The 25,084-nt window shown below is 47.8% G+C and overlaps 1 protein-coding gene across 4 annotated transcripts in view; it reads right to left on the bottom strand.

Annotated features, from left to right (window-relative positions):
• Positions 1–25,084, bottom strand: part of LOC147091295 (tyrosine-protein phosphatase non-receptor type 6-like) — a 154,830-nt gene that overhangs the window by 88,993 nt on the left and 40,753 nt on the right. For all 4 annotated transcript variants that reach the window (XM_085976714.1, XM_085976712.1, XM_085976713.1 and 1 more), the window contains exon 3: positions 22,647–22,841. In XM_085976714.1, the coding sequence (XP_085832840.1) occupies positions 22,647–22,841 (195 nt within the window). The remainder of the gene's footprint in view (positions 1–22,646; positions 22,842–25,084) is intronic.

Consider the following 25,084-nt stretch of genomic DNA (forward strand, 5'->3'; position numbering starts at 1 on the left):
AGAGACACAGAGACAGAGAGAGAGTGAGTGAGAAAGAGGGACAGAGAGAGAGAGATACAGAAAGAGAGAGCGACACAGAGAGAGACAGAAAGAGAGAGAGAGAATAGAGAGGCAGAGAGAGAGAGTGAGTGAGAGAGAGTCAGAGAGTGAGAGACAAAGAGCGGGACACAGAGCGAGTAAGAGAGAGAGACAGAGAGTGAAAAAGTCAGAGAGAGACACAGAGACAGAGTGACAGAGAGAGAGTGAGTGAGAAAGAGAGAGGGACTGAGAGAGAGACACAGAGAGAGAGACAGAAAGAGCGAGTGAGAAATAGAGAGGCAGAGAGAGAGTGAGTGAGTGACAGAGAGAGAAAGAGAGACAGAGAGAGACAGAAGGAGAGACAGAGAGAGAGGCAGAGAGTGAGAGAGCAAGTGAGTGAGAGACAGTCAGCGACAGAGGGAGAGACAGTGAGAGAGGCAGAGAGTCAGAGAGAGTGAGAGACAGAGAGAGAGAGGGAGAGAGAGAGAGAGTCAGTGACAGAGGGAGAGAGACAGAGAGAGAGAGAGAGAGAGAGAGAGGGAGAGACAGAGACCATCAGAGACACAAAACAGAGACAGACCCTCACCAGGTACAGACTAAGCGACCACCAACTGGAAATTGAAAAAGGCAGATACAAGAAATCCTGGCAGCCTAGAGAGAATAGAATATGCGATCAATGTCTGGCCGGCGAGGTTGAAACAGAAATGCATTTCCTCCTAAAATGCGAAAAATTCAACACATCAAGAAACACATTATTCAACAAGCTAAGCCAAACAACCCCAGATTTCAAGGAATTGGATGACCTGTCAAAATTGAGATTAATCCTGGGAGAAGGAGACAGACCATACCTTGGGGCCAAATATGTAACAACATGTCACAACCTGAGGACTGTTTAAAATTAAGACTGTTTAAAATTAATATTGAACGTACCAAATGAAGTACAAAGACTGTTTAAAATTAATATTGTTTAAAAGTAATATTGTATGTACCCAACAAATGTCAAATCGATTGACACCTACAGAATGTTGGAAAACTGTACCTTTTTGCTATGTAAGCTTTGGCAATATGGTTCTCTGTAAACTTTCATGCCAATAAAGCATTTGAATTGGAATTGAATTGGAATTGGAATTGGAGAGAGAGAGAGAGAGAGGGAGAGACAGAGAGAGAGAGAGAGAGAGAGAGACAGAGAGAGAGAGAGAGAGAGGGAGAGACAGAGAGACAGAGAGAGAGACAGAGAGAGGGAGAGAGACAGAGAGAGAGAGAGAGACAGAGGGAGAGAGAGCGACAGAGAGAGGGAGAGAGACAGAGAGAGAGAGAGAGACAGAGAGATTATCATTATTGATCAGTATTATTACTATTATTAGATAGATATATGTGCATGCCTCATGAAATTTATACTAAATCATCATTTAGCATTATAGAAAATAGTGTTTCCACACTCATCCCACAAAATAGGTCCATTTTATTTCGTTTTATTGAACTATATAAATGCGTTCTTTCCACATAAGTGGCTGGAATATCCAGGGCCTCCACTCCTCAACTTTTGGGATGAAGAGTACAGACCCTGAATTCCTAAAAGCTATAAAAGACATTGATATAATTGTGTTAACAGAAACATGGTGCCAAAAGGACGTGCCGACCCACTGTCCTCCAATGTACCATGAAATCATTGTGCCCTCAGTAAAGAACACTAAAACACGCAAGGGCAGAACCTCCGGGGGAATATTGGTGTGGTATAAGGGAGAACTGGACAAACACATCTCACCGGTAAAACAGGGAAAATCACACGTATGGCTAAAACTAGATAAAAATATAGGAATAGCAAAAAAAGATGTTTACTTATGTGCGATCTACATACCTCCAATAGAATCGCCATATTTCGAAGAGGAGTTATTTGATACTCTCCACATGGAAATCAGCCATTTCCAGGCCCAAGGAAAGGTGATAATATGTGGGGACCTAAATGCAAGGACCGGTTGTGAACCTGACTTCATAGACCCACAGGGAAACAACCATGTGTTTGGCCAGACCCCTTTAGATGTCACACCAGCCATCGCAAATCGGAACAACCTTGATCGTGAAATAAATAAAAGCGGTAGGGAGGTAGTGCAACTCTGCTGAGCCTTAGGCCTGTACATAGTTAACGGTAGGTTCAGAGGGGACTCCCTAGGGAGACTCACATACTCCTCAACTCTTGGGTCTAGTGTGGTGGACTATACAATCACTGACCTGGACCCCTGCGATATCAACTCATTCACTGTCAGGCAGCAATCCCCCCTCTCAGACCATAACCAAATAAATATGTACCTTAAACTTTCTGCCCAAACTACAGACACAAAAAAAGAACCCAGTAAGCTCCATAAAATAAACCAGACATACAGATGGGCCCCAGACAGTGGAGAAAAATTCATCACAGCACTAAAGTCACCTGATCTCACAAGTAAAATATCAAAATTTAAAGAAAACCCATACGAGATCACCAGAGATGGTGTAAACATGGCCATAGAGGATATAAATATGATCTTCCATGAGGCAGCTGTAAAAGCCGACCTTGTGAAACAGAAGAGGAAGCGTCACAAAAGACAAAATAAAAATAAGAAATGGTTTGACCACGAATGCAAAAATGCCAGAAAAGACCTGAGAAAAATATCAAACCAAAAGCATCGCCAACCAAACAATCCGGACCTACGTAATAGATACAATGAAACCCTCAAAAGATATAAACACACCATTAGGAACAAAACACAAAACTATACCCACAAAATACTCGAAGAAATTGAAAACTCCACCAATCCAAAACAATTCTGGGAAATGTGGAATAACCTGAGTACAACACAATTGCAAGCATTACCAATCCAAGATGGCGACATCTGGAGAACACATTTTGAAAACCTCTACAAAGACATCCCAATAAACGAAACAAACCCAAGTCAACATCAGGTCACAGAAAAACTCCACACATTAGAAGCAACAATTAAAGACAACCAAAACCCTCTAGACTCCCCAATCACATGGAAAGAACTGGCCACAAAAACAAAATCTCTCCACCTAAAGAAAGCCTGTGGCCCAGACAACATCAAAAATGAAATGCTCAAGTTCAGCAATATGGAGATGCAGGGTGCGGTACTCAAATTATTCAACATCATATTACGTTCAGGCTGTTTTCCCGATATCTGGTGCCAAGGACTAATCTCCCCCATATATAAAAGTGGAAACAAATCAGACCCAAATAACTACCGCGGCATCTGTGTCAACAGTTGTCTAGGGAAGTTATTCTGCAGTATTCTAAATAGTAGATTACTTGATTTTCTTAACAAACATAATATCCTCAGAAAAAACCAAATAGGCTTTCTTCCAAAACACCGCACCGCCGACCATATCTATACCCTTCACACCCTCATTGAAAAACATATACACCAAACAAAAAATGGGAAAATATTCGCCTGTTTCATCGACTTCAAGAAAGCCTTTGACTCTATATGGCACGAAGGGCTCTATTATAAACTTCTTCAGTGTGGAATAGGGGGCAAAGTCTATGACCTTATTAAATCAATGTATCTGAAAAACAAATGCGGGGTCAAAATTGGAGACAAACGCACCGATTTCTTCACCCAGAGAAGAGGCGTCCGGCAGGGCTGCAATTTGAGCCCGACCCTGTTCAACATATACATAAATGAATTAGCAGACATGCTGGAGCAAAGCGAGTCACCAGGTCTCCGTCTCCTGGATGGAGAAGTGAAATCCCTGTTCTATGCGGACGACCTGGTTCTGCTGTCTCCCACAGAACAGGGATTACAGCAACAACTAGACCTACTCGACAAATACTGCCAAAATTGGGCTCTAACAGTAAATCTAAAGAAAACCAACATCATGATTTTTCAAAAAAGGCCCAGATGTCAGGAAAACAAATACCAGTTTACCCTCAGTGATACCACTATAGGACACACTATGAGCTACACCTACCTTGGTCTAACTATTACAGCATCAGGGAGCTTCAGCATAGCAGTGAATGCACTAAAAGAAAAAGCCCGAAGAGCCCTATATGCAATAAAAAGAAAATTCTACAACATCCAAATCCCAATCAAAATCTGGCTCAAAATATTTGACAGCATAATCCTGCCCATTGCACTGTACGGTAGTGAAGTATGGGGCCCGCTAAATCACCAAAGCTACACTAAATGGGAAAAACACACAATAGAAGCCCTACATGCAGAATTCTGCCGAAGCATCCTTCGCACCCAAAGAAAAACGCCAACAAATGCATGCAGAGCCGAACTAGGCAGATACCCACTGATAATAAACATCCAAAAACGAGCACTAAACTTCCTAAATCACCTCAAATCTAGCTCCCCAGACACCCTTCATTTCAAAGCCTTTCAGACCCAAGAGCTAAACCCAGAAAAGAGTCCCCTGAGTCAGCTGCTACTGAAACTAAGTACTCAGCCGGACCCTGACCAGCCCCAGACCAACACAGCCGTCCAAACACCAATCCGAGTGAACCAAATCATTAAAAAATGCAAAGAAACCTACCTGGAACATTGGAACAAAATAACCGAAAGCCAAAGCAGATTAGAATGTTACCGGGCCCTAAAAAGAGAATATAAACTGGCAGACTACCTCACGACCATCAGAGACACAAAACAGAGACAGACCCTCACCAGGTACAGACTAAGCGACCACCAACTGGAAATTGAAAAAGGCAGATACAAGAAATCCTGGCAGCCTAGAGAGAATAGAATATGCGATCAATGTCTGGCCGGCGAGGTTGAAACAGAGATGCATTTCCTCCTAAAATGCGAAAAATTCAACACATCAAGAAACATATTATTCAACAAGCTAAGCCAAACAACCCAGATTTCAAGGAATTGGATGACCTGTCAAAATTGAGATTAGTCCTAGGAGAAGGAGACAGACCATACCTTGGGGCCAAATATGTAACAACATGTCACAACCTGAGGACTGTTTAAAATTAAGACTGTTTAAAATTAATATTGAATGTACCAAATGAAGTACAAAGACTGTTTAAAATTAATATTGTTTAAAAGTAATATTGTATGTACCCAACAAATGTCAAATCGATTGACACCTACAGAATGTTGGAAAACTGTACCTTTTTGCTATGTAAGCTTTGGCAATATGATTCTCTGTAAACTTTCATGCCAATAAAGCATTTGAATTGAATTGAATTGAATTGAGAGGGAGAGAGACAGAGAGAGGGAGAGAGACAAAGGGAGAGAGACAGAGAGAGAGAGGGAGAGAGAGACAGAGAGTGAGAGACAGAGAGAGTGAGTGAGTGACAGAGAGAGGGAGAGAAACTTGGAGTGGGATGGGGAACTTCCAGTTGTCATGGTCCACGTAGGTACCAATGACATAGGTAGGACAAAGAAAGAGGTTCTGCTGAGAGAGTATGAGCAGCTAGCAGCTAAATTAAAAAGCAGAGCCACAAATGTAATAACCTCTGGATTACTACCTGAGCCACGAGCGAATTTGCATAGGGTAAATAAGATCAGAGAAATGAACGAGTGGCTCAAAGACTGTTGTGGGAGAAATGGGTTTCGATTTGTGGGGTACTGGCACCAGTACTGGGATAAGAGGAAGCTGTTCCGTTTGGACGGGCTTCACTTGAACCGTGCTGGGGCTAGAGTCACAGAATCACAGAATCACAGAAACCCCACAGTGCAGATAGAGGCCATTTCGGCCCATCGAGCCTGCACCGACACATATCCCACCCAATCCCCGTAACCCCTACACCAACACATATCCCACCCTATCCCCGTAACCCCACGTATTTAATCCCCCTAACACTAAGGGTCAATTTTTTATCATAGCCAATCAACCTAACCCGCACATCTTTGGACTGTGGGAGGAAACCGGAGCACCCGGAGGAAACCCACGCAAACACGGGGAGAATGTGCAAACTCCACACAGACAGCCACCCGAGGCCGGATTCGAACCCGGGTCCCTGGCGCTGTGAGGCAACAGTGCTAACCACTATGCCACCGTCCTGGCAAATCGAATAACTAGGGCTGTAGAGAGGGCTTTAAACTAAATAGTGGGGGGGTAGGATCCAGGTGAGCGGGGAAATAAAAAGTCAGTGAGAAATGAAAAAGCAATAGAGCAGGCTAGAGATGGGGGAAATAATAACCAGAGTGTGACAGGAAGGGACAGAAATGTTTAAAAATAAGAGTGTAACGGGAAGAAAGGCCAAAACAAGGAAAAATGGTAAAAAGACAAAGTTAAAAGCTCTATATCTGAATGCACGCAGCATTCGTAACAAGATAGATGAGTTGATGGCACAAACCGATACAAATGGGTATGATCTGATCGCCATTACAGAGACGTGGTTGCAAGGCGACCAGGGCTGGGAACTGAATATTCCAGGGTATTTGACAATTCGGAAGGATAGACAGAAAGGAAAGGGAGGTGGGGTGGCTTTGTTGGTAAAAGATGGGAACAGTGCAGTGGTGAGAAGTGATATTGGCTCAGAAGATCAAGATGTAGAATCGGTTTGGGTGGAGATAAAAAATAATAAGGGGACAAAGTCTCTGGTGGGCATAGTCTACAGGCCCCCGAACAGTAGCAATGCTGTTGGACAGAGTATAAATCAACAAATAATGGAGGCCTGTAAAAAAGGTACGGTAATAATCATGGGTGATTTTAATCTCCATGTTGATTGGACAAATCAAAATTGGCCATGGTAGCCTGGAGGAGGAGTTCATAGAGTGCATCCGGGATGTTTTCCTGGAACAGTATGTAATGGAACCAACCAGGGAGCAGGCTATCTTGGATCTGGTACTGTGTAATGAGACAGAATTAATAAATTATCTCATAGTAAAGGATCCTCTGGGAAAGAGTGATCATAGCATGGTTGAATTTCAAATTCCGTTGGAGGGTGAGAAAGTTGTATCCCAAACCAGTGTCCTGATCTTAAACAAAGGCAATTATAATGGCATGAGGGCAGAACTGGCTAAAGTGGACTGGAAAAACAAATTAAGAAAGTTGAAATGCAGTGGCAGTCATTTAAGGATAACTCATAACTCTCAACAAAAATACATTCCAGTGAGAAAGAAAGATTTTAAGAGAAGGGAGCACCATCCGTGGCTAACTAAGGAAGTAAAGGATGGTACAGGTTGACTATCCCTTATCCGAAAACCTTGGGACCCAGCTGTGTTTCGGTTTTCAGAAATTTTCGGATTTCAGAAGGTATTATTTCAGACTGGGAAACTCTGAACATTAAATTAATTTGGTAATTAGTATTTGTATTTAATATAAATTTTAAAAGTTCAGGCTACCTCTTGCGACTGTTCCGTGTCTCATTCCCCTTCCTGCTTCTCTGAATTCCTTGACTTAGCGGGGGTCTGGGGCTCGACTGCCGCCGCCAGTTGTGGGAAAGCCGGATATCGGCTGACTCCTACGCTAAGCTGGCCCGCAAATCAGGTCGGGGGGGGGAAAGAATATCGGACGGGCCGCTGCAGCTATCGGATGGGCCGCTGTATTGTTGGGTTCACTCTCCCGGTATACCTCCTTCACACTGCCCGGCTCGGCCTGCAATCTCCTACCCAGGAGGGAACTCTGTGACCCTCTGCCCTGCTCACAGGGAAAGGCAGAGCTCCCTCAGTCACACTTAACATCGAGAGCGAAGGCCGGCGTGTCGACAATCTGCAGGAATTCTTGTTCTGGGCCCCGGAGGACCACTCCTGTCATGTTTTGCGCCACTCGGGTCATGTCGTGCGCACAACTTACGCTGAACGAAAAAACTTTCGGTTTTCAGAGGTTTTCGGAAGTTCTGATAAAGGATAGTCTACCTGTATCAAATTGAAAATGAAGGCATACAATGTTGCCAAGATTGGTGGGAGACCAGAGGATTGGGACATTTTTAAAAACCAGCAAAGGATGACTAAAAAAATAATAAGAGAGAGAAGATGAATTATGAGAGTAAGCTGGCAAGAAACATTAAAACAGATAGTAAGAGCTTCTACAGGTATATAAAAAGGAAGAGAGTAGCTAAAGTAAAAGTTGGTCCCTTAGAGGATGAGACTGGGGAATTAATAATGGGGAACAGGGAAATGGCAGAGACTCTGAACAAATATTTTGCATCTGTCTTCACTGTAGAAGACACTAACAACATCCCAATAATGGATAATCAAGGGGCCACAGGGAGGGGGGAACTAAAGACAATCACTATCACTAAGGAAATAATACTCGGTAAAATAATGGGACTAAAAGACGACAAGTCCCCTGGACCAGATGGCCTGCATCCCAGGGTCTTAAAAGAAGTGGCTGCAGAGATTGTAGATGCATTGGTTACAATATACCAAAATTCCCTGGACTCTGGAGAGGTCCCAGCGGATTGGAAAACCGCTAATGTAACACCCCTATTTAAGAAAGGATGGAGACAGAAAGCAGGAAACTATAGACCAGTTAGCCTAACATCTGTCGTTGGGAAAATATTGGAGTCCTTCATTAAGGAAGCAGTAGCAGGGCATTTAGAAAAACATACTGCCGTCAAACAGAGTCAGCATGGTTTTAGGAAAGGGAAATCATGTTTAACAAATTTGCTGAAGTTCTTTGAGGATGTAACAAGCAGGGTGGATAAGGGTGAGACAGTGGATGTGGTGTATTTGGATTTCCAGAAGGCATTCGATAAGGTGCCACATAAAAGGTTACTGCATAAGATAAGAGCTCACGGAGTTGGGGGTAATATATTAGCATGGATAGAGAATTGACTAACTAACAGAAAGCAGAGAGTCGGGATAAATGGGTCATTTTCTGGATGGCAAACGGTAACTAGTGGGGTGCCACAGGGTTCGGTGCTGGGGCCTCGACTATTTACAATCTACATTAATGACTTGGATGAAGGGATCGAGTGTAATGTAGCCAAGTTTGCAGATGATACAAAAATGGGTGGGAAAGCAAGTTGTGCAGAGAACTCAAAGAATCTGCAAAGGGATATAGACAGGCTAGGTGAGTGGGCAAACATTTGGCAGATGGAGTATAATGTGGGAAAGTGTGAGGTTATCCACTTTGGCAGGAACAATAAAAAAGCAAACTATTATTTAAATGGAGAGAGATTACAAATTGCTACAATTCAGAGGGACCTGGGGGTCCTTGTGCATGAAACACAACGTTAGCATGCAGGTACAGCAAGTAATCAAAAAGGCAAATGGAATGTTGGCCTTTATTTCAAGGGTTGGAGTATAAAAGCAGGGAAGTCCTGCTACAACTGTACAGGGCGTTGGTGAGACCACACCTGGAGTACTGCGTACAGTTTTGGTCTCTTTATTTAAGGAAGGATATACTTGCATTGGAGGCAGTTCAGAGACGATTCACTAGGTTAATTCCAGAGATGAGTGGGTTGAATTATGAAGAAAGGTTGAGCAGGCTGGGCCTATACTCATTGGAATTTAGAAGAATGAGAGGTGATTTTATCGAAACATATGAGATACTGAGGGGGCTCGACAGGGTAGATGCTGAGAGTGATGTTTCCCCTCGTGGGGAAATCTAGAACGCGGGGGCACAGTTTCAGGATAAATGGTCGCCCTTTTAGAACTGAGATGAGTACATTCGCAGATGACACGAAAATTGGTGGGGTGGTAAATAGCGAGGAGGGTAGCCTCAGTCTGCAGGACGATATAGATGGGTTGGTCAGATGGGCGGAAAAGTGGCAAATGGAATTTAACCCTGAAAAGTGTGAGGTGATGCATTTTGGAGGGACTAACAAGGTAAGGGAATACACAATGAATGGTCGGACCCTAGGAAAGACAGAGGATCAGAGGGACCTTGGTGTGCATGTACATAGATCCCTGAAGGCAGCAGGACAGGTGGATAAGGTGGTTAAAAAGGCATATGGGATACTTGCCTTCATTAGCCGAGGCATAGAATATAAGAGCAGGGAGGTTATGATGGAGCTGTACAAAACGCTAGTTAGGCCACAGCTGGAATACTGTGTGCAGTTCTGGTCGCCTCACTATAGGAAGGATGTGATTGCATTGGAGAGGGTGCAGAGGAGATTCACCAGGATGTTAACCTGGGCTGGAGCGCTTCAGCTATGAAGAGAGACTGGACAGGCTGGGGTTGTTTTCCTTAGAGCAGAGAAGGCTGAGGGGGGACCTGATTGAGGTGTACAAAATTATGAGGGGCATAGATAGGGTGGATAGAAAGGAACTTTTCCCCTTAGTAGAGGGGTCAATAACAAGGGGGCATAGTTTCAAGGTAAGGGGCAGGAGGTTTAGAGGGGATTTGAGGAAGAACTTTTTCACCCAGAGGGTGGTTGGAATCTGGAACTCACTGCCTGAAAGGGTGGTAGAGGCAGGAACCCTCACAACATTCAAGAAGCATTTGGATGAGCACTTGAAATGCCATTGCATACAAGGCTACGGACCAAGTGCTGGAAAATGGGATTAGAACAGACAGGGTTGATGGCCGGCGCGGACACGATGGGCCGAAGGGCCTCTTTCTGTGCTGTATAACTCGATGACTCTATGAGGAGAAACTTCTTCTCTCAGAGGGTCGTAAATCTGTGGAATTCTCTGCCCCAGAGAGCAGTGGAGGCTGGGTCAGTAAATATATTTAAGTGGAGATGGACAGATTTTTACAAGATAAGGGAGTGAAGGGTTATGGGGAGCGGGCAGGGATGTGGCTTTGAGCCCCAGATCAGCCATGACCTTATTGAAGGCGGAGCAGGCTCAAGCGGCCAAGTGGCCTATTCCTGCTCCTATTTCTTATGTTCTTATGCACTGTCGGAGCGGCAGTACTGAGAGAGTGCTGCACTGTCCGTTGGGCAGTACTGAGGGAGCGCAGCACTGTCAGAGGAGCAGTACTGAGGGAGCGCAGCACTGTCAGAGGAGCAGTACTGAGGGAGCGCTGCACTGTCAGAGGAGCAGTACTGAGGGAGCGCAGCACTGTCAGAGGGGCAGTACTGAGGGAGCGAAGCACTGTCGGAGGGGCAGTACTGAGGGAGCGAAGCACTGTCAGAGGAGCAGTACTGAGGGAGCGCTGCACTGTCGGAGGGGCAGTACTGAGGGTGTGCCGCACTGTCGGAGGGGCAGTACTGAGGGAGCGTGCCCTGTCGGAATGGCAGTACTGAGGGAGCGCTGCACTGTCGGAGGGGCAGTACTGAGGGAGCGCTGCACTGTCGGAGGGTCAGTACTGAGGGAGCGCTGCACTGTCGGAGGGGGAGTACTGAGGGAGCGCTGCACTGTCGGAGGGGCAGTACTGAGGGAGCGCTGCACTGTCGGAGGGGTAGTACTGAGGGAGCGTGCCCTGTCGGAATGGCAGTACTGAGGGAGCGCTGCACTGTCGGAGGGTCAGTACTGAGGGAGCGCTGCACTGTCGGAGGGGGAGTACTGAGGGAGCGCTGCACTGTCTGAGAGGCTGTACTGAGGGAGCGCTGCACTGTCGGAGGGTCAGTACTGAGGGAGCGCTGCACTGTCGGAGGGGGAGTACTGAGGGAGCGCTGCACTGTCGGAGGGGCAGTACTGAGGGAGCGCTGCACTGTCGGAGGGGCAGTACTGAGGGAGCGCTGCACTGTCGGAGGGGCAGTACTGAGGGAGCGCTGCACTGTCAGAGGGGCAGTACTGAGGGAGCGCTGCACTGTCGGAGGGGCAGTACTGAGGGAGCGCTGCACTGTCGGAGGGGCAGTACTGAGGGAGCGCTGCACTGTCGGAGGGGCAGTACTGAGGGAGCGCTGCACTGTCGGAGGGGCAGTACTGAGGGAGCGCTGCACTGTCAGAGGGGCAGTACTGAGGGAGCGCCGCACTTTCGGAGGGGCTCTACTGAGGGAGTGCTGCACTGTCAGAGGGGCAGTACTGAGGGATCGCTGCACTTTCGGAGGGGCAGTATTGAGGGAGCGCTGCACTGTCCGAGGGGCTGTATTGAGGGATCGCTGCACTGTCGGTGGGCAGTACTGAGGGAGCGCTGCACTGTTGGAGGTGCGGTACTGCGGGAGCACTGCACTGTCAGAGGGACAGTACTGAGGGAGCGCTGCACTGTCGGAGGGGCAGTATTGAGGGAGCGTTGCACCGTCCGAGGGGCAGTACTGAGGCAGCGCTGCACTGTTGGAGGGGCAGTACTGAGGGAGCGCTGCTCTGCCGGAGGTGCCATCTTTCGGATGAGATGTTAAACCGAGGCCCTGTCTACACTTTCAGTTGAACGTAAAAGTACCATGGCCACTATTTGGAATAAGAGCAGTGTGGAGTCCCACCCGTTGTCCTGGCCAATATTTATCCCTTAACCAACATCACTAAAACAGATCATCTGGTCATGATCACAGTGCTGTTTGTGGCAGCTTGCTGTCCGCAAAATGGCTGCAGCGTTTCCTAAACTACAACAGTGACCACACTTCAAAAATAGTAATTAATTGGCTGTGTAGCGCCATGTGATATCCTGAGGCAGTGAAATGCGCTGTCGAAATGCAAGTCTTTCTTTCTGCTGAACATTGGTTACAGAATTTGCACCGTTTGAACTTTGAAGCTTTTTTCAGACAATTTACAAAGTCCCTGCTTGGTGACGTGACGGAAAATATTGGTCACTGTCCTTTCGCAAGTGCTGATCAGATCTGAGTCAGTCAACAAAAAAAAAACCAAGTTTCCAACCGCCAAGAGGAAGCGCGATGGGGAACTGGCATGGTGCTGTGAGGACTGCAATATTTATAGCACCCAACCTATCAAGGTCAGGCAGCAGATTCTGGCAGGCTGGAACTTCAGGTCCACAGACCGATAGACAGAGACAGAGGTGAGAGAGAGAGACAGAGAGAGAGAGAGACAGAGACAGAGTGAGAGGGAGACAGTCAGAAAGAGACAATATGAGACAGACAGAGAGACAGAGCAAGAAAGAGACAGACAGACAGAGACAAAGAGAGTGACAGAGTGAGACAGAGAGAGAGACACAGAGGGAAAGAGAGACAGGGAGAGAAAGAGAGACAGAGAGAGAGAGATAGAGAGAAAAAGAGGGAGAAAAAGAGAGAGAGAGGGAGACAGAGAGAGAGAGCGAAAGACAGATAGAGAGAGAGACAGTGAGAGAGACACAGAGAGAGTGAGAGAGACAGCGAGAGGGAGACAGTGAGAGAGACAGAGAGTGAGAGAGAGACAGAGAGAGTGAGAGAGATAGACAGACAGAAAAAGTGAGTCTGAGAGAGAGACAGCGAGAGAGACACAGACAGAGAGAGACAGTGAGAGAGAGACAGAGAGAGTGAGAGAGAGACAGAGAGTAAGTGAGGGAGAGACAGAGAGAGAGAAAGAGAGACAGAGAGAGAGAGATAGACAGACAGAAAAAGTGAGTCTGAGAGAGAGACAGCGAGAGAGACACAGACAGAGAGAGACAGTGAGAGAGAGACAGAGAGAGTGAGAGAGAGACAGTATGGTTCTCTGTAAACTTTCATGCCAATAAAGCATTTGAACTGAACTGAACTGAACTGAGTGAGTGAGGGAGAGACAGAGAGAGAGAAAGAGAGACAGAGAGAGAGAGATAGACAGACAGAAAAAGTGAGTCTGAGAGAGAGACAGCGAGAGAGACACAGACAGAGAGAGACAGTGAGAGAGAGACAGAGAGAGTGAGAGAGAGACAGAGAGTAAGTGAGAGAGAGACAGAGAGAGAGAAAGAGAGACAGAGAGAGAGAGATAGACAGACAGGAAAAGTGAGTCTGAGAGAGAGACAGCGAGAGAGACACAGACAGAGAGAGACAGTGAGAGAGAGACAGAGAGAGTGAGAGAGAGACAGAGAGTAAGTGAGAGAGAGACAGAGAGAGAGAAAGAGAGACAGAGAGAGAGAGAGGACAGAGACAGAGAGAAAGAGAGAGACAGAGAAAGAGACAGAGCCAGGGAGAGAGACAGAGACAGTGAGAGACAGAGAGAGAGAGCCAGAGACAGAGAGAGAGAGAAACTAGGCAGATACCCACTGATAATAAACATCCAAAAACGAGCACTAAACTTCCTAAATCACCTCAAATCTAGCTCCCCAGACACCCTTCATTTCAAAGCCTTTCAGACCCAAGAGCTAAACCCAGAAAAGAGTCCCCTGAGTCAGCTGCTACTGAAACTAAGTACTCAGCCGGACCCTGACCAGCCCCAGACCAACACAGCCGTCCAAACACCAATCCGAGTGAACCAAATCATTAAAAAATGCAAAGAAACCTACCTGGAACATTGGAACAAAATAACCGAAAGCCAAAGCAGATTAGAATGTTACCGGGCCCTAAAAAGAGAATATAAACTGGCAGACTACCTCACGACCATCAGAGACACAAAACAGAGACAGACCCTCACCAGGTACAGACTAAGCGACCACCAACTGGAAATTGAAAAAGGCAGATACAAGAAATCCTGGCAGCCTAGAGAGAATAGAATATGCGATCAATGTCTGGCTGGCGAGGTTGAAACAGAAATGCATTTCCTCCTAAAATGCGAAAAATTCAACACATCAAGAAACATATTATTCAACAAGCTAAGCCAAACAACCCCAGATTTCAAGGAATTGGATGATCTGTCAAAATTGAGATTAGTCCTAGGAGAAGGAGACAGACCATACCTTGGGGCTAAATATGTAACAACATGTCACAACCTGAGGACTGTTTAAAAGTAAGACTGTTTAAAATTAATATTGAACGTACCAAATGACGTAGAAAGACTGTTTAAAATTAATATTGTTTAAAAGTAATATTGTATATACCCAACAAATGTCAAATCGATTGACACCTACAGAATGTTGGAAAACTGTACCTTTTTGCTATGTAAGCTTTGGCAATATGGTTCTCTGTAAACTTTCATGCCAATAAAGCATTTGAACTGAACTGAACTGAACTGAACTGAACTGAACTGAGAGAAAGAGAGAGACAGAAAGGGACAGAGAGAGAGGCAGAGAGAAAGAGAGAGACATGGAGAGAGAGAGACAGAAAGAGAGACAGAGAGAGATAGAGATAAAGAGAGACAGAGAGAGAGAGTCAGCGAGAGTGAGAGAGAGACAAAGTGAGAGAGATAGAGACAGGGAGAGAGACAGAAAGAGAGAGACAGAGAGCCAAAGAGAGATAGGAAGACGGGAAGAAACAGAGGGAGAGACAGAGAGACGGAGCAAAAGGGACAGAGGGACAGAGACAGAGAGAAACTAAGGGAGGGAGAGAGAGCGAGAGACAGACAGAGGGAGAGACAGAGAGACAAAGAGAGGAAGAGAGAGAGAGAGACAGAGAAAGGGATAGAGAGAGAGAGGGATTACTCAGAGGGTTAATGGGAGTCTCACCCTGACCTCGTCATTCTCAGTGACTGCATTAGCCCTGCTAAGGTTAATAATTGCACCTTACCACTGCTTTACATAAACTCTACCATTGCAAGGGGATTTGAATTGTATGTAAAACTGATGTGGAAAGGTCAAAATCTGCGATGGTAGGGCAAAGGTCAGTGATCAGCTACCGGCAGCCAGAGATCTCCCAGGGAATGAGAGTATATTAGAGAGTGAGGGGTGTGGGGTATATCAGTGTGTTACAGTGAGGGGTGTGGGGTATATCAGTGTTACAGTGAGGGGTGTGGGGTATATCAGTGTGTTACAGTGAGGGTGTGGGGTATATAAGAGTGTTACTGTGAGGGGTGTGGGGTATATCAGAGTGTTACAGTGAGGGGTGTGGGGTATATCAGTGTTAAAGTGAGGGGTGTGGGGTATATCAGAGTGTTACTGTGAGGGGTGTGGGGTATATCAGAGTGTTACAGTGAGGGGTGTGGGGTATATCAGAGTGTTACAGTGAGGGGTGTGGGGTATATCAGAGTGTTACTGTGAGGGGTGTGGGGTATATCAGAGTGTTACAGCGAGGGGTGTGGGGTATATCAGAGTGTTACAGTGAGGGGTGTGGGGTATATCAGAGTGTTACAGTGAGGGGTGTGGGGTATATCAGAGTGTTATAGTAAGGTGTGTGGGGTATATCAGTGTTACACTGAGGGGTGTGGGGTATATCAAAGTGTTACAGTGAGGGGTGTGGGGTATATCAGAGTGTTACAGTGAGGGGTGTGGGGTATATCAAAGTGTTACAGTGAGGGGTGTGGGGTATATCAGTGTGTTACAGTGAGGGGTGTGGGGTATATGAAAGTGTGACAGTGAGGTGTGTTGGGTATATCATTGAGTTACAGTGAGGGGTGTGGGGTATATCAGAGTGTTACAGTGAGGGGTGTGGGGTATATCAGTGTTACAGTGAGGGAGTGTGGGGTATATCAGAGTGTTACAGTAAGGTGTGTGGGGTATATCAGTGTTACACTGAGGGGTGTGGGGTATATCAAAGTGTTACAGTGAGGGGTGTGGGGTATATCAGAGTGTTACAGTGAGGGGTGTGGGGTATATCAGTGTTACAGTGAGGGAGTGTGGGGTATATCAGAGTGTTACAGTAAGGTGTGTGGGGTATATCAGTGTTACACTGAGGGGTGTGGGGTATATCAAAGTGTTACAGTGAGGGGTGTGGGGTATATCAGAGTGTTACAGCGAGGGGTGTGGGGTATATCAGAGTGTTACAGTGAGGGGTGTGGGGTATATCAGAGTGTTACAGTGAGGGGTGTGGGGTATATCAGAGTGTTACAGTGAGGGGTGTGGGGTATATCAGAGTGTTACAGCGAGGGGTGTGGGGTATATCAGAGTGTTACAGTGAGGGGTGTGGGGTATATCAGAGTGTTACAGCGAGGGGTGTGGGGTATATCAGAGTGTTACAGTTAGGGGTGTGGGGTATATCAGAGTGTTACAGTGAGGGGTGTGGGGTATATCAGTGTTACAGTGAGGGGTGTGGGGTATATCAGTGTTACAGTGAGGGTGTGGGGTATATCAGGGTGTTACAGTGAGGGGTGTGGGGTATATCAGAGTGTTACAGTGAGGGTTGTGGGGTATATCAGAGTGTTACAGTGTGGGCTGTGGGGTATATCAGAGTGTTACAGTGAGAGTGTGGGGTATATCAGTGTGTTTCAGTGAGGGGTGTGGGGTATATGAAAGTGTGACAGTGAGGTGTGTTGGGTATATCATTGAGTTACAGTGAGGGGTGTGGGGTATATCAGTGTTACAGTGAGGGGGTGTGGGGTATATCAGAGTGTTACAGTGAGGGGTGTGGGGGATATCAGTGTTACAGTGAGGGGTGTGGGATATAGCAGAGTGTTACAGTGAGGGGTGTGGGGTATATTAGAGTGTTACAGTGAGGGGGTGTGGGGTATATCAGAGTGTTACAGTGAGGGGTGTGGAGTATATCAGTGTGTTACAGTGAGGGGTGTGGGGTATATCAGTGTTACAGTGAGGGGGTGTGGGGTATATCAGTGTGTTACGGTGAGGTGTGTGGGGTATATCAGTGTTACAGTGAGGGGCGTGGGGTATATCAGTGTTACAGTGAGGGGGTGTGGGGTATATCAGTGTTACAGTGAGGGGTGTGAGGGTATATCAGTGTTACAGTGAGGGGGTGTGGGGTATATCAGTGTTACAGTGAGGGGTGTGGTGTATATCAGTGTTACAGTGAGGTGTGTGGGGTATATCAGTGTTACAGTGAGGGGTGTGGGGTATATCAGTGTTACAGTGAGGGGTGTGAGGGTATATCAGTGTTACAGTGAGGGGTGTGGGGTATATCAGTGTTACAGTGAGGGGTGTGGGGTATATCAGTGTTACAGTGAGGGGTGTGGGGTATATCAGTGTTACAGTGAGGGGTGTGGGGTATATCAGTGTTACAGTGAGGTGTGTGGGGTATATCAGTGTTACAGTGAGGGGTGTGGGGTATATCAGTGTTACAGTGAGGGGTGTGAGGGTATATCAGTGTTACAGTGAGGGGTGTGGGGTATATCAGTGTTACAGTGAGGGGTGTGAGGGTATATCAGTGTTACAGTGAGGGTGTGTGGGGTATATCAGTGTTACAGTGAGGGGTGTGGGGTATATCAGTGTTACGGTGAGGTGTGTGGGGTATATCAGTCTTACATTGATGGGTGTGGGGTATATCAGTGTTACAGTGAGGGGTGTGGGGTATATCAGTGTTACAGTGAGGGGGTGTGGGGTATATCAGTATTACAGTGAGGGGTGTGGGGTATATCAGTGTTACAGTGAGGGGCGTGGGGTATATCAGTGTTACAGTGAGGGGGTGTGGGGTATATCAGTGTTACAGTGAGGTGTGTGGGGTATATCAGTGTTACAGTGAGGGTTGTGGGTATATCAGTGTTACAGTGAGGGGGTGTGGTGTATGTCAGTGTTACAGTGAGGTGTGTGGAGTATATCAGTGTTACAGTGAGGGGTGTGGGGTATATCAGTGTTACAGTGAGGGGTGTGGGGTATATCAGTTTTACAGTGAGGGCTGTGGGGCATATCAGTGTTACAGTGAGGAGTGTGGGGTATATCAGTGTTAGTGAGGGGTGTGGGGTATATCAGTGTTACAGTGAGGGGTGTGGGTTATATCAGTGTTAGTGAGGGGTGTGGGGTATATCAGTGTTACAGTGAGGGGTGTGGGGTATATCAGTGTTACAGTGAGGGGTGTGGGCTATATCAGTGTTACAGTGAGCGGCGTGGGGTATATCAGTGTTACAGTGAGGGCTGTGGGATATATCAGCGTGTTACAGTGGGGTGTGGGGTATATCAGAGTGTTACAGTGTGGGGTGTGGGGTATATCAGAGTATTACAGTGAGGGGTGCGGGGTATATCAAATTGTTACATTGAGGGGTGTGGGGTATATCAGAGTGTTACAGTGAGGGGTGTGGTGTATATCAGAGTGTTACAGTGAGGGGTGTGGGGTATATCAGCGTGTTACAGTGAGGGGTGTGGGGTATATCAGCGTGTTACAGTGAGGGGTGTGGGGTATATCAGTGTTACAGTGAGGGCTGTGGGGCATATCAGTGTTACAGTGAGGGGTGTGAGGTATATCAGTGTTACAGTGAGGGGTGTGGGGTATATCAGTGTTACAGTGAGGGGTGTGGGGTATATCAGTGTTACAGTGAGGCGTGTGGGATATATCAGAGTGTTACAGTGAGGGGATGTGGACTATATCGGAGTGTTACAGTGAGGGGTGTGGGGTATATCAGAGTGTTACAGTGAGGGGTGTGGGGTATTTCAGTGTTACAGTGAGGGGTGTGGGGTATATCAGTGTTACAGTGAGGGGTGTGGGGTATATCAGTGTTACAGTGAGGGGTGTGAGGTATATCAGTGTTACAGTGAGGGGTGTGAGGTATATCAGAGTGTTACAGTGAGGGGTGTGGGGTATATCAGTGTGTTACAGTGAGGGGTGTGGGGTATGTCAGTGTTACAGTGAGGGGTGTGGGGTATGTCAGTGTTACAGTGAGGGGTGTGAGGTATATCAGAGTGTTACAGTGAGGGGTGTGGGGTATATCAGTGTGTTACAGTGAGGGGTGTGGGGTATGTCAGTGTTACAGTGAGGGGTGTGGGGTATATCAGTGTTACAGTGAGGGGTGTGAGGTATATCAGAGTGTTACAGTGAGGGGTGTGGGGTATATCAGTGTGTTACAGTGAGGGGTGTGGGGTATGTCAGTGTTACAGTGAGGGGTGTGGGGTATATCAGTGTTACATTGAGGGGTGTGGGGTATATCAGTGTTACAGTGAGGGGTGTGGGGTATATCAGTGTTACAGTGAGGGGTGTGGGGTATATCAGTGTTACAGTGAGGGGTGTGAGGTATATCAGTGTTACAGTGAGGGGTGTGAGGTATATCAGTGTTACAGTGAGGGGTGTGGTGTATATCAGTGTTACAGTGAGGGGTGTGAGGTATATCAGTGTTACAGTGAGGGGTGTGGGGTATATCAGTGTTACAGTGAGGGGTGTGAGGTATATCAGTGTTACAGTGAGGGGTGTGAGGTATATCAGTGTTACAGTGAGGGGTGTGGGGTATATCAGTGTTACAGTGAGGGGTGTGAGGTATATCAGTGTTACAGTGAGGGGTGTGGGGTATATCAGCGTGTTACAGTGAGGGGTGTGAGGTATATCAGTGTTACAGTGAGGGGTGTGGGGTATACCAGCGTGTTACAGTGAGGGGGTGTGGGGTATATCAGCGTGTTACAGTGAGGGGTGTGAGGTATATCAGTGTTACAGTGAAGGGTGTGGGGTATATCAGCGTGTTACAGTGAGGGGTGTGAGGTATATCAGTGTTACAGTGAGGGGTGTGGGGTATACCAGCGTGTTACAGTGAGGGGGTGTGGGGTATATCAGCGTGTTACAGTGAGGGGTGTGAGGTATATCAGTGTTACAGTGAGGGGTGTGGGGTATATCAGCGTGTTACAGTGAGGGGTGTGGGGTATATCAGTGTTACAGTGAGGGGTGTGGGGTATACCAGCGTGTTACAGTGAGGGGGTGTGGGGTATATCAGCGTGTTACAGTGAGGGGGTGTGGGGTATATCAGCGTGTTACAGTGAGGGGGTGTGGGGTATATCAGCGTGTTACAGTGAGGGGGTGTGGGGTATATCAGCGTGTTACAGTGAGGGGTGTGGGGTATATCAGTGTTACAGTGAGGGGTGTGGGGTATATCAGTGTTACAGTGAGGGTGTGGGGTATATCAGCGTGTTACAGTGAGGGGGTGTGGGGTATATCAGTGTTACAGTGAGGGGTGTGAGGTATATCAGTGTTACAGTGAGGGGTGTGGGGTATATCAGCGTGTTACAGTGAGGGGGTGTGGGATAGATCAGAGTCAGCTGATCTTACCCATTCTGGGTACTGAGCCCCACACAAAGCAGGAAAGGCTCCGTCCCAGACCTGTGCTCAGTTAGCCTGATCACAGGTAGGTAGGGTGGTAAAAAGGAAGACTTGCATTTATATAGCACCTTTCACGACCACCAGACTTCCTAAAGCGCTTTACAGCCAATGAAGTACTTTTATTTTTGAAGTGGAGTCACTGTTGTCAGCTGGGAAACGCGGCAGCCAATTTGTGCACAGCAAGCTCCCACAAACAGCAATGTGATAATGACCAGATCATCTATTTTAGTGATGTTGGTTCAGGAATAAATATTGGCCCCTGGACACTGGGGATAACTCCCCTGCCCTTCTTCGAAATAGTGCCATGGGATCTTTTACATCCACCTGAGACAGCAGACGGGCCCTTGGTTTGACATCTCATCCGAAAGACGGAACCTCCGACAGTGCAGCGCTCCCTCAGTACTGCCCCTCCGACAATGCAGCGCTCCCTCAGTACTGGCCCTCTGATAGTGCAGCACTCCCTCAGTACTGTTCCTCCGACAGTATAGCACTCCCTCAGTACTGGCCCTCTGACAGTGCAGTGCTCCCTCAGTACTGCCCCTCTGACAGTGCAGCGCTCCCTCAGTACTGCCCCTCCGACAGTGCAGTGCTCCCTCAGTACTTCCCCTCCGACAATGCAGCGCTCCCTCACTACCGCTCCTCCAACAGTGCAGCGTTCCCTCAGTACTGCGCTCCCTCAGTACTGCCCCTCCGACGCTGCAGCGCTCCCTCAGTACTGCCCCTTCGACAGTGCAGCGCTCCTTCAGTGTAGCCCCTCCGACAGTGCAGCGCCCCCTCAGTACTGCCCCTCCGACAATGCAGTGCTCCCACAGTACTGCCCCTCCGACAGTGCAGTGCTCCCTCAGTACTGCCCCCTCCGACAATGCAGCGCTAACTCAGTACTTCCCCTCCGACAATGCAGCGCTCCCTCACTACTGCTCCTCCAACAGTGCAGCGCTCCCTCAGTACTGCGCTCCCTCAGTGCTGCCCCTCCGGCAGTGCAGCGCTCCTTCAGTATAGCCCCTCCGACAGTGCAGCGCTCGCTCAGTACTGGCCCTCTGACAGTGCAGCACCCCCTCAGTACTGCCCCTCCGACAATGCAGTGCTCCCACAGTACTGCCCCTCCGACAATGCAGCGCTGCCTCAGTACAGCCCCTCTGACAGTGCAGTGCTCCCACAGTACTGCCCCTCCGACAGTGCAGTGCTCCCTCAGTACTGCCCCTCCGACAGTGCTGCGCTCGCTCAGTACTGCCCCTCCGACAGTGCAGCGCTCCCTCAGTACTGCCCCTCCTACAGTGCAGCGCTCCCTCAGTACTGCCCTTCTGACAGAGCAGTGCTCCCTCAGTGCTGCCCCTCTGACAGTTCAGCACTCCCTCAGTACTGCCCCTCCGACACTGCAGCGCTCCCTCAGTACTGCCCCTCCGACACTGCAGTGCTCCTTCAGTACTGCCCCTCCGGCAGTGCAGCGCCCCATCAGTACTGCTCCCCCGGCAGTGTGCCGCCCTCTCAGTACTGCCCCTCCGGCAGTGCAGTGCTCCCTCAGTACTGCCCCTCTGACAGTGCAGCGCTCCCTCAGTACTGCCCCTCCGACAGTGCAGCGCTCCCTCAGTACTGCCCCTCCGACAGTGGAGCACACCCACAGTACTGCCCCTCTGACAGTGCTGCGGTCCCTCAGTACTGCCCCTCCGACAATGCAGCGCTCCCTCAGTACTGCCCCTCCGACAGTGCTGCGGTCCCTCAGTACTGCCCCTCCGACAATGCAGCGCTCCCTCAGTACTGCCCCTCCGACAGTGCGGTGCTCCATCAGTACTGCCCTGGACTGTCAGCCTAGCTTTATGTACTCAAGTCCCTGGAGTGGGGACTATGAACCCACAACCTTCTGACTCCGAGGCGAGAGTGCAACCCACTGAGCCACAGCTGACACTTGGTAGGGGGCAAGTGTTAAAGTTCTGCAGAAAGCCTCTCTTCTCACCTCTCGTTGGTCGGGTCTGAGCAGTTGAGGGGGTACTTGAGTTCGATGATGGTCCCGTCCTTATCCTGGAGAATGTTCTCCTGCTCGGTGTAATACTGCACCAGCTCGGACAGCGTTGCAAACTTCTCACCGCCATACAGGTCGTAGTAATCTCCCGTGTTCTGGATGCGGATGTGCGTTACTTGGTCGCTGACCCTAGCGAGGAGAGGGAGCGGGCAGAGGTGTTACTGAGTGACCGAGGGAAAGGTGGCACAATCCAGGGTCGTTAACAGCAACAACTGGCATTGACACAGCGCCTTGAGATATTTCACTACCTTACAGGCACTGGCTAAATGCAAGCGGTTTTTTGTCTCTTTCGCTCTCTCTCTCACTCCTTTTGTCCCTCTCTTTCTCTCTCTCTCTGTCTCTCTCTCTCTCTCCCCCTGTCTCTGTCTCGTTCTCTGTCTCTCTCTCTCCCTCTGTCCCTGACTCTCTGCTTCTGTCCATGTCTCTCATTCTCTCTCTCTCTGTTTCTCTCTCCCTCTCTCTATCTCTCTCTGTCTCTCTCACTCTCTCTGTCTCTCTCTCTCACTCTCACTCTCTCTGTCTCTGTCTCCCTCCCTCCCTCCCTCTGTTCCTGTTTCTCTCACTGTGTCGCTCACTCTCTCTCTCTCCCTTTCCCTCTGTCCTTGTCTCTCTCACTTTGTCTCTCACTTTTTCTCTCTGTCCATCTCGCTCGCTCTCTTTCTCTCAGTCTCTGTCCCTGTTTCTCTCTCTATCTGTTCATTAATCTCTCTCTGCCTCTCTGCCTCTCTCTGTCTCTGTCTCTCTCTCTCTCTCTCTCACTCGCTCTGTCTCTCTCTTTTTCTGTCCCTCTGTCCCGGTCTCTCTCCTTCTGTCCCTGTCTCTCATTCTCTCTCTCTCTCTATCTCACTCTCTCTCTCTCTCTCTCTCTCTCTCTCACTCTCTCGCTCTCTCTCTGTCTCTCTCTTTTTCTGTCCCTCTGTCCCTGTCTCTCTCTCTCACTCTCTCTGTCTCTCTCTTTTTCTGTCCCTCTCTCTGTCTCTCCCTCTCACTCTCTCTCACGCTCTCTGTCTCTCTCTCCCTCCCTCCCTCTGTCCCTGTGTCTCTCACTCTCTCTGTCCGTCTCGCTCGCTCTCTTTCTCTCAGTCCAATTCCAATTCCAATTCCAATTCAAATGCTTTATTGGCATGAAAGTTTACAGAGAACCATATTGCCAAAGCTTACATAGCAAAAAGGTACAGTTTTCCAACATTCTGTAGGTGTCAATCTCTGTCCCTGTCTCTCTCTCTCCATCTGTACTTTAATCTCTCTCTGCCTCTTTCTGTCTCTCTCTCTCTCCCTCTCCCTCTGTCTCTGTATCTCTCTCTCACATGCTCTGTCTCTCTCTTTTTCTGTCCCTCTGTCGCTGTCTCTCTCTCCTTCTGTCACTGTCTCTCATTCTCTCTCTCTCTCTGTCTCTCCCTCTCTCTATCTCCCTCTGTCTCTCTCACTCACTCTCACTCTCTCTCTTTGTCTCTCTCTTTTTCTGTCCCTCTGTCCCTGTCTCTCTCTCCCTCCCTCCCTCCCTCTGTTCCTGTTTCTCTCTCACTGTGTCTCTCACTCTCTCTCTTACTCCCTCTGACCCTATATGTGTGTGTCTCTCTCTCCCTTTCCCTCTGTCCTTGTCTCTCTCACTTTGTCTCTCACTTTTTCTCTCTGTCCATCTCGCTCGCTCTCTTTCTCACAATCTCTGTCCCCCTCTCTCTCTCTATCTGTACTTTAATCTCTCTCTGCCTCTCTCTTTCTCTCTCTTTCTCTCAATTCAATTCAATTCAATTCAAATCGCTTTATTGGCATGACAAGGTACATCTTATGTTGCCAAAGCATCGAAAAACATTCATGGTTGAACACATAAACGCAGATCTATCCATACAGTGTATAAACAGATATATCCCTGAGTGTATAAATATACATTCATATAATTTGTATATACTCTTTTCTTATATTTAGTGGTTGTCCCTCTGTTTATGGCAAGCTGTAACATAGTGTGCCGCTAATGTTACACAATTTCTTTCTTCCCCTAGTTTTTGGTCGTCATTCAAATTTCTGAATTCCGGGCATATTTTTGTGAATTTTGGGTAGAAATTCTCCCTTATGCCCTGATATTTTCTACAAGCTGTGAGGAAGTGCATCTCTGTCTCCACCACTCCCTGACTGCAGTGAGAGCATATCCTGTCCTCTCTTGGTAGCCGGGTCTGCCTGTGTCTACCTTTTTCGATCGCCAGGTTATGTTCACTAAGTCTGTACATTGTCAAGGTTTTTCTCAGTTTGCTATCCTTTACCATGGTCAGGTAATCAGCCATGTTGTATTGTCTGGTTAGGGCCAAATAGCAATTGAGTTTGTTTTGGGTTTTTGTTGTTTCTGCCCAATATGACAGATATTTTTCCTTTTGCTT

The sequence above is a fragment of the Somniosus microcephalus genome, unplaced genomic scaffold (assembly GCF_052327205.1).
Source record: "Somniosus microcephalus isolate GS21.2 unplaced genomic scaffold, FLI_Smic_1.0 unresolved_chr3, whole genome shotgun sequence".
NCBI lineage: Eukaryota > Metazoa > Chordata > Chondrichthyes > Squaliformes > Somniosidae > Somniosus > Somniosus microcephalus.